At 48.2% G+C, this 13,671-nt stretch overlaps 1 protein-coding gene across 1 annotated transcript in view; it reads right to left on the bottom strand.

Moving 5' to 3' along the window:
* Positions 1 to 4,492: 4,492 nt before the first annotated feature.
* Positions 4,493 to 13,671, bottom strand: part of Ccnb2 (cyclin B2) — a 13,651-nt gene continuing 4,472 nt past the window's right edge. The window contains exons 4-9 of the mRNA XM_021206476.2: positions 9,934 to 10,104; positions 9,674 to 9,832; positions 7,379 to 7,615; positions 6,642 to 6,782; positions 5,847 to 5,957; positions 4,493 to 4,622 (exon numbers count right to left, since the gene is read on the bottom strand). Coding sequence (XP_021062135.1) covers positions 4,512 to 4,622; positions 5,847 to 5,957; positions 6,642 to 6,782; positions 7,379 to 7,615; positions 9,674 to 9,832; positions 9,934 to 10,104 — 930 coding nt within the window. The 3' untranslated portion in view covers positions 4,493 to 4,511. The remainder of the gene's footprint in view (positions 4,623 to 5,846; positions 5,958 to 6,641; positions 6,783 to 7,378; positions 7,616 to 9,673; positions 9,833 to 9,933; positions 10,105 to 13,671) is intronic.

Consider the following 13,671-nt stretch of genomic DNA (forward strand, 5'->3'; position numbering starts at 1 on the left):
CACCACGAAAGGCCATCCCAGTTTTACCACAACAGGATGTCTGTCAAAAGTCAGTTGTCACCCCAACTTGGCTGCTCATTCTAGTCTCATCCATCATGAGAGTCCCTGTGATGGTAGGCCTTACCCCAAGTGAGCCAGCTGTTTCTATTGCAGCAACAAGGGAACAGGTGAGGCTACTTACAGTCATCCACTCATTTGACGTTGCCAACATGTGTGTGGCCTTGTGAGAAGAGACCGCAGGCAGGCAATGGTGGTTGGTGTGGGGCAGGATCTCTAAATAGGACCACTGAGGAGAGGAGCCGAGCTGCCCAACAGGGTAAATAAAGCTTTTGCATCCCCTTGTCTGGAGCTTGGTCTTGCCTTCCCAGCATTCCTTTCTTCTGTCTGCGCCAGGAAATGGGTTCAGCAAACCCACGAGAGCCACCAGCAACCCTGTTACATTTCTTGTGAATCTCCCGTCCAGAATTTGAGAGGATCTCTACTCAAGGTCACACGTGCCTGACTGAAAATCTTGAGGAAGGCCCTGGAAAGTAGCCGTGACCCAACCGGCACTCCGAAGGTCCCTCCCGACTGAGAGGACGCCCTGGTTAGCCCCTGCCTCCCCTGGGAGTAGGAGGTCGGGGTACTTTGAGGCTTTACAGCTGGAAGATGATTTTTTTTTCCCCTGAGAACCAGGGCGGACACTTAGGCTGCCACTCCTAAGCCAAGAGAAAAGGCAAACCGGACCCCAAGGACCTGACCATTTTCCTAGGGAGGAAGAAGGAAGAGAGCGGACTCCACGCTCAGTACACCTGGGGCCACGCCTCGCCCTGATGGTTTCCTAGCCTGACACCTGGCTCTTGAGCCATGCATGGCCAAGAGTAAGCAACTGGTGTTTGGTTGTCTGGAGGAAGTGAAGGCCCAAAGACTTGTCAACTTTGTTTCCTGAGCCATTCAGCAAATCTTAAGTTTTCAGATGCAGGAAAGACGTGATTCCACGCTTGCTGTGAGTTTGATAGGAAGTGCCTGAAATTCAAATAATGGTGACTAGCAGGGTAAGTCCTGTCTCCACACTGGCGCCCCTGTCCTTGTGCTTCCTTGGGGCTCTCCAGGGAGGTCCGACTACTCTCTCAAATCGTTATCACGGTTCTGTGAAGGCCAGGGGAGGGCTGGGTGGTAGGAACAAGGTCTCCTTTAGCTGGCCCGTAGGCAGATGACCCCCAACCCTGAAATTGCCCCCTCCACACGTACTTCTCCAGCCCAGGTGCCCCTGGTCTTGCAGGAGACATGGAGCCTGCAGTTCTCCTGGCTTATGGGGGTCCGTGCTGGCCAAAGGGCTGTTGCCTAAGAACTCATAAAGGCCTGCCTGGCTTCCATCCCCAGGACTGCAACAGTCAACCCATGAGAAAATGAGAGAGGACAGTCCACCTCAGGATCGATTTTCAGTTACAAAGGACTCACTTGACTGGGAGAGAGGCTGGAGGTGGGGGGCTCTGCAGGGTCTTAAAGCCTGTTCTTCCTGCCCATCACCGCCAAGTCTATCTCTATTCTTTCCCCTTTGCTGACTGCTTTTGTTTCTGCCCCATAGCTTGTTTCCACTTTCCAGTTGCCTTGAGATGAGCAGGCTAAGGATAAAGGGCATGCTGTATTATTTGGATTGTACTGAGCAATGTGAGTGCTTATCCTAAGTGCTTACAGATAACAAGTTAGAGAAAAGGGCTAAGGGAATGTCTTCTCCAGGTTTTTTGAATGGTGCATCTTGCACAGATAGGCAGGATAAGATCAAGAATTCATTAAGGTCAGAGGGTATTGAAGAATCATATTGCAAACAGGCTCCACCTCCTTCCACAATTACTGATGAGGAAAGAGAGGATGGCGGTACCTTTGTCTGTGTTGGAAAAGTGTTCTGAGGATGCTCTAGAGAAGGACATGTTCTGGAAAATGTTCCAACATATCATTTGTCTTATCGATGGGTAGGCATTGGCTAAGCCTCCCCTTGAGTGTGCCTTTAACCATTGGGGATCTAGCCTTAAGGAACACCTACTATCTCCCACACATAGGCTTGGCCTAAGTATAAGCTGGAAGGTAAGAAGGTGGTCCCTGTCTGAATTGGTAATTACTTAATAAACCAACAAGGCATAAAGTATCTGACCTGGGAGCAGATCATGGCATGGACTGGTGAAACTTAGGGTGCTACTGCAGGCCCACGTTTCCTAAGGCTTCACAATTTCTGGCAGGTGTTATCAATATAGAAAACCCTTTCTGGCAGTCCCTGGAGTCATCAGGGGAGCACTTTAGGTGTCACGTCACTCAACTGCTGCAGGGTCATGAGAACAGCAAACAGTTCATCGCTGGGGCTCCCAAGCCATGCTCTCAGGTCCTGGGGTGATTCTCATTCTAGGTTCTGGCTTCCCATTGTTTCCCGGTGTAGCCCTGGCTGTCCTGGGACTCGCTCTCTAGACCAGGCTGGCTCTGAACTCGGCCACCTGCTTCAGTCTCCTGAGTGCTGGGATTAACTGTGTGTGGCACCACCACCTGGCTCCGGCTTCCCATAGTAAAACGTGTGTAGAGCTGCCCCTCCTCCTGCCTTTCGACCTCAGGTACCACCCCTTAGTCTGCCCCTCTCCTGGTTCCCATGGCCAGGGGCATCTCCTGAGGTCAGAGGGTAACTATTATTCTATTCTTGTTGACAAGTGTCCTGAGAGGTATTCAATCTTTGGGACTATTCAAGTTTAGAGATATTCAAACTTCTCCTCCCAAACAGATCGATCACCTGACACGAGGGATGACTCTGGACCTCTCCCAGTTGAGATCCACCCTGTGACTGCTTTCTGGTACAGTTGCTACTTGCACAACCGTGAAGCCTTGACCTTATGGCTGTATAGTGAACTATAGTAGGGAAGGTAAATGAGATTAGCCAGTCCCTCTTGGGAAGAAGGCAGAATAGATGCCAAGTAGCCTCGGCAGGAATACAGGCCCATTGAGTACCTGAAACCTTGCTGGCCGGTCTTAAAGGGCCCGTGAACTGTAAGTAAACCTGTTTTAGTTGGTGACACTAGACTCAGGGTCCCATCACAGGTGTAAAGCTCCCCCAAAAGCTTCCAGCCTGCTCACCCAGATAGAAATGTGATGGTCACCAGAGGCAAAGGTGAGAGCGGCCAACCCTGCTTACCAGCTGTGGTTAGTAATTAGAATTGCTTCTCTGGGAATTCTGCAAATGACTAACACTGGGAGAATATCTAAATTGGTAGGTAGATAGGTCCCAGAATGAGGCAGAACTCCAATTCTAAACTCAGTAGAAACTATTCATGATGAATCTTTGCTCTAGGCTCTTCTTAGTAGACCACTGGCTGGTTTTTCGAAATCTACCTGCCTCCAACTCTGTGAACTTGGGTGAGCTCCTGACCACTGGAAATGCTCTAACCCTGGGTGTGAGATCATGTGAGGCTCTAGCAGGGAAGTGGCCAGCACACCTACATATGCTCAGTAAACTTCTGGCATCTTGTAGGGCTGCTGTAGTTCACAAGAAAGTGGCTCTCAGGGCAAACCAAGTGTTTTAAGGACTGGCAACATTAACAAATGTTAATAGGAGACCTGGCCCTGAGTCCCTATGGCCAGGGACAAGTGGCAGTGTGGCCCTGAGGAAGAATAAAGGAGAAAACAGGAGGTGCAGGGGACTGAGCAGTGGGACAGACTAGCTAGTACTGGCTGTTCCTGTTGCGGCTGGATGTGCACAGACTAGTGGATATTAGCAGAGAGCCCTGACCAAGAAGCCTCATACCCCAGGATTCCTCTGAACTCAGCTGCCTTCTCAAGCAGAATTAGAACCTCACCTACTCAAAAACCTTTGTCAGGAGGCATGGCCCCAATATTCTGAGACATTTACATCCCCCACCTATATTTAGAGTCCTCTTGTTAGCAGAGCCTAAAGAAAAAGAGTTCTAAGTTTTGGGGGTTTTGTTTTTGTTTTTTGGGTTTTTTTGGTGTGTGTTGGGGGGGGGTGTCTCCCTCCATTTACAGGCACAAAAGCAGATGACTGTGGATACAGGTGTCCACTCCAAATCTAGCCAGGGACTATCTTGGGTTAGGCTTTGGTAAAAACAGCTTATTTCTTCTATTGGCTTGGTCTTGAATGCTGACACTCACCTATGACTTTATAAAGTTTAAAGACTAAAAGGAATGCATGGACCACTAGCCAAGGTTCATCTGGATGGAAAGCTGTTTGCCCATTCAAAAGCCAAAACTGGGTCTATCACTCTACATTTCTTCAGTGTAGACTATATAAATATACACAGGATACCTTGAGTAAATCAATAGCTTTATTTTCCTTCAATACAGAGCAGAGTTATGGTAGGCCATTCTATATTCCTTCAGTGTAGATTATATAAATATACACAGGATAGTATAAGAAAATCAATAGCTTTATTTTTCATCAATACACAATTAGAAAATTAGTCTGAGAAGAGGTATGTGATGTAAACTAGAGTAAAATATATACAGATCTGAGAAATGCAGGATGGAAGTCCGGCTGCCTAGGGGATGCCCAGCAGAGGGGAGGCCAGGTCTTTGATGGTTTTCGAGTTCAGCTGAGGGATCGTGCTGATCTTCAGGAGTCTGCTGCTGGCATACTTGTTCTTGACAGCCTGCAGAAGCCAGCAGGGGTTAAGTATGCTCCCAGCATACCTAGTCTACCCCACAGTGTAAGGGCTGTGACTGCCATCTCTAGAGAGTCTGATGACACACAATCCTGGGTCTCTCCCTCACAACACCCTGCACCAGGCTGTCTCCTCCAACCCTGCTGGTCACATCGCCAGTAGGGGAAATAGTTTCATAGTTTCTTTTTTTTAGGGGGTAGGGGGTGGGTTGGGGGGTTGAGACAGGGTTTCTCTGTATAGCCCTGACCATCTTGGAACTCACTCTGTAGACCAGGCTGGCCTCAAACTCAAAAATCCACCTGCCTCTGCCTCCTAAATGCTGGGATTAAAGGTGTACACCACCATTGCCTGGCTGGAAATGTAGTTTCAAGGTCTGAAGTACAGGAGCTCTCAGAAGGGTGAGGGCTCTCTGTCATTGGTAAGTGCTACTGGGAAGGGCAGCCACAAACTAGAAATGAGGACTGGGGAGATGGAGAGCACTGGTGGCTCTTCCAGAGGACTTGGGTTCGATTCTCAGCACCTGCATCCAATGGCCTACCACCACCTATAACTTCAGTCCTATGGAATCAGACTCTTCTGGCCTCTACGGGCACCTGGCATATATGTGATAGGCAAAATACCTATATGGTTTTTTTTTTAAATGGCACTAAAAGTGTGCAGCAATTAGTGCTTTCCAAATCCCAGCTTCTGTGTTTCCACAGTTCGCAGTCACACCAGACCTAAGAGTCAGCAGGCAGATCATGCAGGGAGGTCACAAGTGCTCTGTCCTCTGTCACTGGACCCTTAGGGGTATTCTGATTGTTGTGTCCCACAGGCATAACACTTCCCGTTTCCCCCACAGTTCTTTCTTCCTTCTCCATGTTTGTTCACTAGGAACCTATCAAAAAGGCTGAGTTTAAGACCTGCTGAATTTGAGGCCACTAGAGGGGGCTCTCTTCCCAGACCCATGGGTAACAGCCTTGCTGGCTTGCTGGGTACCCAATCAGGATGCTGATGGAGTATGTGACATACAAACTAGTGAGTGTGACCTACGCAAGATGCTGATACAGGTGTGGGAATCCATGGGCTGGCTGACTGCACACTGACCTTAGGTGAACCAATGAGTACATCCCATTCCTTAGAGACTCTGCTATGACAGCCATGCTTGCTAGAACATGTGTTCACACAGCTCAGAATCTAATGCCTTCCCAGGATCAGGACCCCAGCACTTACGATGAACTTGGTGAGGTTGTCATTGACTTTCACAACGTTCTTGGCCATGTGCTGCATGACTTCCAGTACTTCGCTCTCCATGTAGCCTGTGTAATACTGCTGCTTTAAGTTCTAAAACACATACAGAAGACATGAAGAGCCAAAGAATTCTTTCTTCCCTTCTGGAGAGCACATACCACATCTCCCAGGTAAGAGCTGTGAGGGAGCTGGGCTGGTGCAGGCCTACATCCCAGCGACTGACTGGTCAAGGCCAAACAGGGCATCGTAGAGAAACCCTGGATCAACGTAATAACAGGCGGCTGGAGATGCAGCTGTGTGAGAGCCTGAGGTCAATCTCCAACACACTCAAATACATTTTTTAAAAGCAGTGGTAAAATTCTTACCTCGTAAACCCGCAGTCCTGCCTAACCACCTCCCCAGCACATACAGCATGGCTGTCCTGAGACAGGCCTAGCGCAGGGTGGGAAGAGGCTCTCGGCTCTAGCAGACCAAGTGCTCATGCATGTTTGAAAGCTGTGTGCACGGGTCTGTTGCTTGTGCCAAGCAACAAGCAACTTCCACCCCTTGCTGGAAAACGAGGCAGTGTGGAAACAAACATGCACGCTCCCTCTTGAGTACCGATCCTCTTCTCAGAGTGGAACCTGCCTCACTGACAGATAGGGTCCAGACATACACATGGCAAATTCAGAGTAGAGAATTAGCTGTGTGGGCTCAGTAAAGTATGAGCCTTGCAAGCAGAGGGACCTGAGTTCATATCACAAGGTCTCCCATGATATGCAGCCTTCTCCCACTCACCCATTTTCCTTGGCCCAGCACCTTCTGAGACAGGCAGGAAGCAGCGGCTGCAACCTGAGAGGGATGGTAATGCACCATGTCATAGTCGACGAGTGTCAGCTCCATCAGGTACTTGGCTAAAGTGTGTTGTTCAACATCCACCTAGGAGAATGTAGCACACTGTGAGGGTTTTGAACTTGACCCACTTAACTCCCACCTCTCTCAAGAACCCAGTGAATAGGGCTGGAGAGATCACTCCGTGGTTAAGAGCACTGACTGCTCTTCCGAAGGTCCTGAGTTCAAATCCCAGCAACCACATGGTGGCTCACAACCACAGTGATGAGATCTGACTCCCTCTTCTGGTGCCTCTGAAGACAGATGCAGTGTACTTAGATATAATAATAAGTAAATCTTTAAAAAACAAAAAATAAAACCCAGTGAATCAAGTATCAAAGCTCTCTAAAGCTTTCTCTTAGAGCAGCGGGTCTCAATCTTCCTAATGCTGTGACACTTTACTACAGCTCCTCATGATGTGCTGACCCCCAACCAGAACAATTTTTTTGCTACTTCATAACTGTAATTTCACTACTATTATGAATTGTAAATATCTGATACGCAGGATATCTAATATGAAACCCTTGTGAAAGGGTTGTTTGACTCCCCAAAGGGGTTGCAGCCCACAGGTTGAAAACCACTGGCTTGTAGTTTGGGCTGAGACTGAGCACAATCAACTTCCCCACAGAGATGGTGGTACTCACCTCTCCGGCTTTGGAGGCTCGCCTTAAGAAGTGAAGTGGCAAAGGTCGGCCCAACTCAAATTTCAACTCTTTCAAAATCAGAGTCTCCATTTCTCTGATTTGGGAACTGGTGTAAGCATTATCTGTGATATAAACAAAGTCTTCGATATTTGGAGAAAACATCTCCTCATACTTGGAAGCCAGGAGCAGAGCTGTGATCCCCACCAGCTGCAGTTTCTTCCGGCAGACCGGCTGAGCCTGAGAAACAAACACCGCCAGTTACCACTGACTCCGATTCCACTGAGGCTGGGGGGGGGGGGGGGGGAAACGGTGTGAAGAAGCCAGGCTCTTGCAGGACACGGGAGACCTGAATGTGGCCGTAAGAGCCATCACAAAGCACGCCACTGTCACTTCAGTAACCATGCTGAGCACAGTGATGGGATTCCAACACTATGTCATTGGGTCCTTCCCCAAATCCTGAAAAGGTCATTTATACAACAGATAACCTGACCGTAGAGCTTTAGGTAATGGTCCCAAGTGTCCACAGTGATCTTGCCCTGTCCTCAGTGAGTATACACTATATTCAGATCACTGCAAAAGTGTGAACTGAAGAGCAACTGTCACCTACCTTGAAGAACCTCTGCAGTTAAATCAAGAGAAAACACTAGAGAAAACACTCATCAGTGCTTCAGAGTTGGCCCAAGTTAGGTCCAGTCTGTGGCACTGCACTACAGTGTTTAAGTGTGTGCTGTAAACTTCCTAACCCGGGGCTGGTGAGACAGCTCAGCAGCACAGGCGTGGCCCTGAGCTCAAGCTCTGGAATCACACAGTAGGCAGAGGGAACCAACTCTCAAAAGCTGGCCTCTTGCCTCCCTCCACAGTGCTGCACACGCACCAAGTGAATGACATTTCTTCAAACAAGGTGAGGAGCAGAGAGCAGCTCAGTGGCTAACGGTGCCTGCTGCTAAGCCTGAAGACCCAAGGTCAGTCCCTGAAACGCACACTGCAGAGCTGAGAACCAACTCCCACGCTGTCATCTTACCTCTGCCTGTGTGCTATGGTACACCAGTGCCCCAAATGTACACAAAGAAAGCACGGGTTGTTTCAAGTTCTCTTTAACTGGGACTTTGCTCTTCTTGCTTCTGCTTTCATTACTGGAAATCTACACAAAATATTACTCCATTTTCCTGCCCAGTGTGTACTGAGAACCATACACTCTCTTGGTTAAGTTTCTGGAAATATCTCACAGCCATGAATACAAGTGATAACTGTCCCCATATTGTACTTGACCTAACCCTATTTCACTGACTTTTAAATCAGTACAGTCTTCAAGGGTGCTGATGTGGATGACACCCTGTTTCCTGTGGCATCAAAGGGCTAGGGGCGGAGTTAGCGTTGCTTGCCTCACAGGCTCAAAGCTGTGGGGCTCCACTGCCAGCAGCGGGGAAGTAAAAGACTGCATCTGAAGCCTCTGGTACCCACTAACAGCTTGTGCATCCACTGCTGATAAATAGTTCAGAGGCAGCACTCCCTACAGTCCTCCTCCTGGCCCCTAGAGTCTCAGTCTGCCCAACACATGGGTCCCTGCTCGGTTTATGGAAGAAGTGCCCTCTCATCGCTATGGTGATTCAATGCCACACTGAGCCAAGATATTCTCACTCAGCTCATTCTAAGATAAGGGCACATTGACACTGAAGAGCATCAGATGTTGAAAACGGTGTAGGCAGCAGGGCTTTAACACCAGCGACTCTGGCTGACTCCTGTGACATGCAATGGTATACTTCCCATAATAAATGACTGCAGCTATACAGGACCCATTGAACACCCATTCATAAACCAAAACTCCTAAACCCAAAATGATCCAAAATCCAAAGTGTTTTGAATGTTAACATGATACCCCTGTGTGAAAAATGCAATACCTCTCTTTATATGCAAGCTGTAGTCAAAGCATACTAAAACTAGTGCATTAGACTACCTTTAGGTTGGTAGTATAAGGTATATACATGCATGACCTCAGGATTAGACTCAAAGTCTATCCCCAAGATACTTCCATGTGCACATCAAATCAAATTAAAAAAAAAAAAAATTCTGTTCTCAAGCACTTCAGGAAAGGACACTGTGCATGTGTGTCCCAGAGCATTTGCTCCCGGGCTAATAGGAGTGCTCAGAGTTGGTCAGTGACATAAGAGGCCTGACACCTTTGTCCTACTTCCCATCATAGCAACAGAGATTCTCTGGCATCTCAGCTTTCCACGGAGAAGCATCAAGGCCATGTTCACAGGGCTGTGAGCACCTCGCCGCTGCAGCTGCACTCACCTGCAGGAACCGGTCCATGATGGCAATGCACATGTACAGAGTTTCCTGCAGAAGCCGAAACTTGGAATGGACTTGGACCAGCCAGTCCACCAGGATGGCACGCATACGTCCATTTATATCTCTTCCATCTAAGAAGTGTGGATTGATGGACTGTAAAACCTGTTGGTGGAATTTGAAAGTTTAACAAATTGGCATCTTTCCCCACACAACCCTGTAAAGTCCACGCTGCTTGTGTATCCCAAGCAGAAAGGCCCAGCTACCTCAAGCTGCCTGAGATACTGGTAGATGTCCTTCACGTAGTCACTGCAGAGCTGAGGGTTCTCCCCGTCCTCGTTATCTATGTCTTCAATCTTGCAGAGCAGAGCATCAGAGAAAGCTTGGCAGAGGCTCTCTTCCTTCATGGAGACATCCTCGGGGGCGGGAGGAGGATCCTACACCATTACACCAATAAGTGGAAGACATGAGTCACCATCCCACTGGAGACCCTGTCCCTGGCATCCTGCATGGCCTTTACATGGCATGTGGCTTGTTCTTTGTGTCCTGGCAAGCTTCCGTGTCTTTAGTCAGCTAGCTCTGCTCACACTTATATTAGCTCTCACACAGAAGGTACTCAGCGATGACGCTAACACTGGAATTGGCAGCTCTCTGGCTATAGCCTCTCCTACCATCACGTTGGATGTATTCCACTACTTCCCTCTGATTAAGGCCCCGGCAAGCAGGAAGCACAAGAGCATATTCCAGTCTGAGACAAAGCAGGAGGATGCAAAGACTTAGCACTGTATTTTATATACTCAGCTGACAGGGTGGTTATTTATAAAACTCCAACAAACCAAAAACTTGTACATAGTATAAATAAAGCATTATTTGAAAAAGAATAAGTGGCCCGTTTCAAAATCCTAGCAGGATTTCTAGATCATACAGAATACATTTTCAGGAAATAAAACACAAACCCAGCTCATAGCTCATGCCATCCATAGGTTTAAAAGCAGGGTGTGCTGACTCAGGCCTGTAATCTCATCACTGAGGAGGCTGAGGTGGAAGGAGAGCTGTAAGCCAGGGTCCAGCCTGAGGTAGAGTTCTAGGTTAACCTGGGCTAGAGTGAGAACATGATTCGGAAATAACAAAAAAGTAAAACAAAACCACAACTTAATTTTAATTAAGTTGAAGATTAATACTTTCTAGTCTTATGGTAGACAATGAGGGATGGAGAGTGAGGGGGAGGCTGACCAAGACATGCTGTGCCTCTTAAAGGTATATCCCAAGGAAGGTGCAGACCAACCAGGGTGAGACAGGTATGCCTGCCACTCACTCAGGGAACTGGAATAAGTGAGATGCCACGTCCTGGGAGAAAATGAACTCCGTTACTGTTTGCACATTGCCCTAAGTACTGTGGGTCCACTGCACTCTCTCTCTCTGTAGTGTCTGCTGCAGAGGTTAACTAAGTGAACATGGGTGAGGTGCCATGAGGATCAATGTTTACTTAGGTCAGCCTGGGCACATAGTAAGTTCAAGGCCAGCTTATGCTACACAGTGGGAGCCTGCCTCAAAACTCTAGAGGTAACCGTCTAACAAGAGGGTGACAGTGCTTTGTCTCCACACTCCTGTGACCTGGAGGCTGAGAGTACAGAGGGATGGGCAGGGTGGGAGCTCTCAGAGGTATGCTGTGGCACAGCAGGGCAACAATGGAGGGCAACGGTGATGCTAGTCAAGGCCACGCCACACTGGAAAGCTTCTCCACTTTAGCTGAGCACCAACAATTCCTGAAACTAAAGAACTTTGGCTCCAAGAGCTAAAGCGACTTGCTTTTCTAGATTCCTGCCCTCCCAGCAGGAACCCAGCACTGACCTTACTCCCCTACTGACTCAGCACTTAACTTCAGCAATGGCCAACTGCAAACAGAAAGGAAGAATTCCAACCCCTTTCTGCCCTACAGCTACCCCAGCCTGGAAGCTGAAGGGTTCTGCTTCTTACCACAGAGACCCCGCCAGAGGACCTTTCCTGACAACCTGTGCTGTTCCCGAGGCACTGGCCCTTTGTGTCTCCTTCTTAGCAACCTTACAACATGCTGTGCATCTTTCCAAAACTAAAGGGAAGGAGATAAATGTTTAACCTTCGTTTGTACATTATACTGAGTGTGTGTGTGAATGTGTGTGTGTGTGTGTGTGTGTGTGTGTGTGTGTGTGTGTGAGTGTACGTATTTCAAAAGGTCACATGGCTCCTTGGGAGTGTCATTTATCAGTTAAAAAATATCATAAACACAAAGCTTAAGCACAATAGTTAGGATTAGCAACTCAACATGTGCTCTTAGAAATTAATTATTAAAAGCAATCTTAAGCCAGGCATAGTGGTGCACTTGGGAGGAGAGGCAGGTAGATCTGAGTTCTACACCAACCTGGTCCACCAAGCAAATTCTAGACAGCTACACAGAGAAAACCTATCTCAAAAAAACAAAAACAAAAACCCTTTTTTGATGATGGTAGTATGCAGATTAAAACCTTCACACTAGACTAAGAAGGAAGCCTATTGGTTGTCAGGGACAACTGAAAAGTCCAATCAGAAAATGAAGATGTGGAGGGCAGGGTGGGGTGAGTAGGGCCGCTGAAGTCTAGACAGCAGTGTCAGAAGGTGCAGGTCACAGTGTCTGCTGTGTAGCACCGGGCTGTCCTGGCTGGACCACCAGGCTCAGCAATTCAATACTTAGGGTAGAAAAAGTGCAGCAGGGTGAAGCTCCAGGAAGAACTGTTCTGAGTCCCCACAGATGAACTTGACCACTTGAGCATTCGGCAGCTCAAGCCTTTACTTACTGTGATTAAGGTTAGGAATACAGCCCTCCATACCCAGAGGTAGCAACAAGGAGGCTTGGCTCTGCGCACTCTATCTGTTTCATGTTTTAGGGTTGTTTCTGGAGATTTTACTCCTTTTATTTAAAAAAACTGAGAGCACTGTACTTATTTTTCTTTCACTTGTAGCAAGCTAGCCCCTCCACCCCCCCTCTCTCTCACATACACTCTCTCTCCTTCCTCTCTCCTCTTCTCTTCTCTTCTCTCCTCTCCTCCCCTCCCCCCCCCCTCTCCTTCCTCTCTTTCTCTTGAGACAGGGTCTTGTCTATCTCAGGTTAAACTTGAACTGATCCTCCATCCCTGCCCTCTCAGTTTGGGGATCTATGGTCCCACACACAGTTTCTGTGATGCTGTGGATGGAGTGAACTTCCCAACCAGACCCCTCACTTCCTGCTCTGTCTGCCTTCTTCCCTCAAACTATTCAGTGTTTACCAGGCTTTATAACTCAGGGGGAAAAAGCTACTGGGTCCCCCCCCCCCCAAATGCTATGTATAACTACTGTGAATGCTGGAATTAAGTCTCAGCCATTTGAGAAGCAGCTGCCTTGTTCACACAGCAAGAAGGTTTGCACAGCTAGGATTCTGGGAATATCCACCTCCACGGACATATGGATCGACAGCTCTCTAGGGAAGTTCCTAGAACTCCTATGATCCACTGGTGGGTGCATAATTACAGCGACTGTCTGCACAGTGGCAACTGAGACTGCAAATAGGGCAGGTAATGGTCAGTACTAGGCAGGAAGGGGGCACTGCAGCCAGAGTGGGGCTCTTCTACCTACACCGAAGACTTGATGGTCCCTGGCCTACTATGATTCTGAAATCAGTTTGTCTGAGCTGAAGTAACTAACTACACCTTAATCCTTGGTAATCTCTAAAGTCACAACATCCAGTACATTCAGGAGATACTTTAATGATGACTTTTCTGCACATTGGTACAGGTGCCCACAGAGGCCAGAAGAGGGCACTGGTTGAATCCCCGGAAGCTGAAGTTATGTGAGCCACCCAACAGGAGTACTAGGAACCAAACTCCAGACCTCTGTAAGAGTAGCATGGGCTGGAGAGATGGCTTAGTGGATACGAGCACCGACTGCTCTTCCAGAGGTCCTGAGTTCAATTTCCAGCAACTACATGGTGGCCCACAACCATCTGTAATGGGATC

Source organism: Mus pahari, chromosome 10 (assembly GCF_900095145.1).
Source record: "Mus pahari chromosome 10, PAHARI_EIJ_v1.1, whole genome shotgun sequence".
Lineage (NCBI taxonomy): Eukaryota > Metazoa > Chordata > Mammalia > Rodentia > Muridae > Mus > Mus pahari.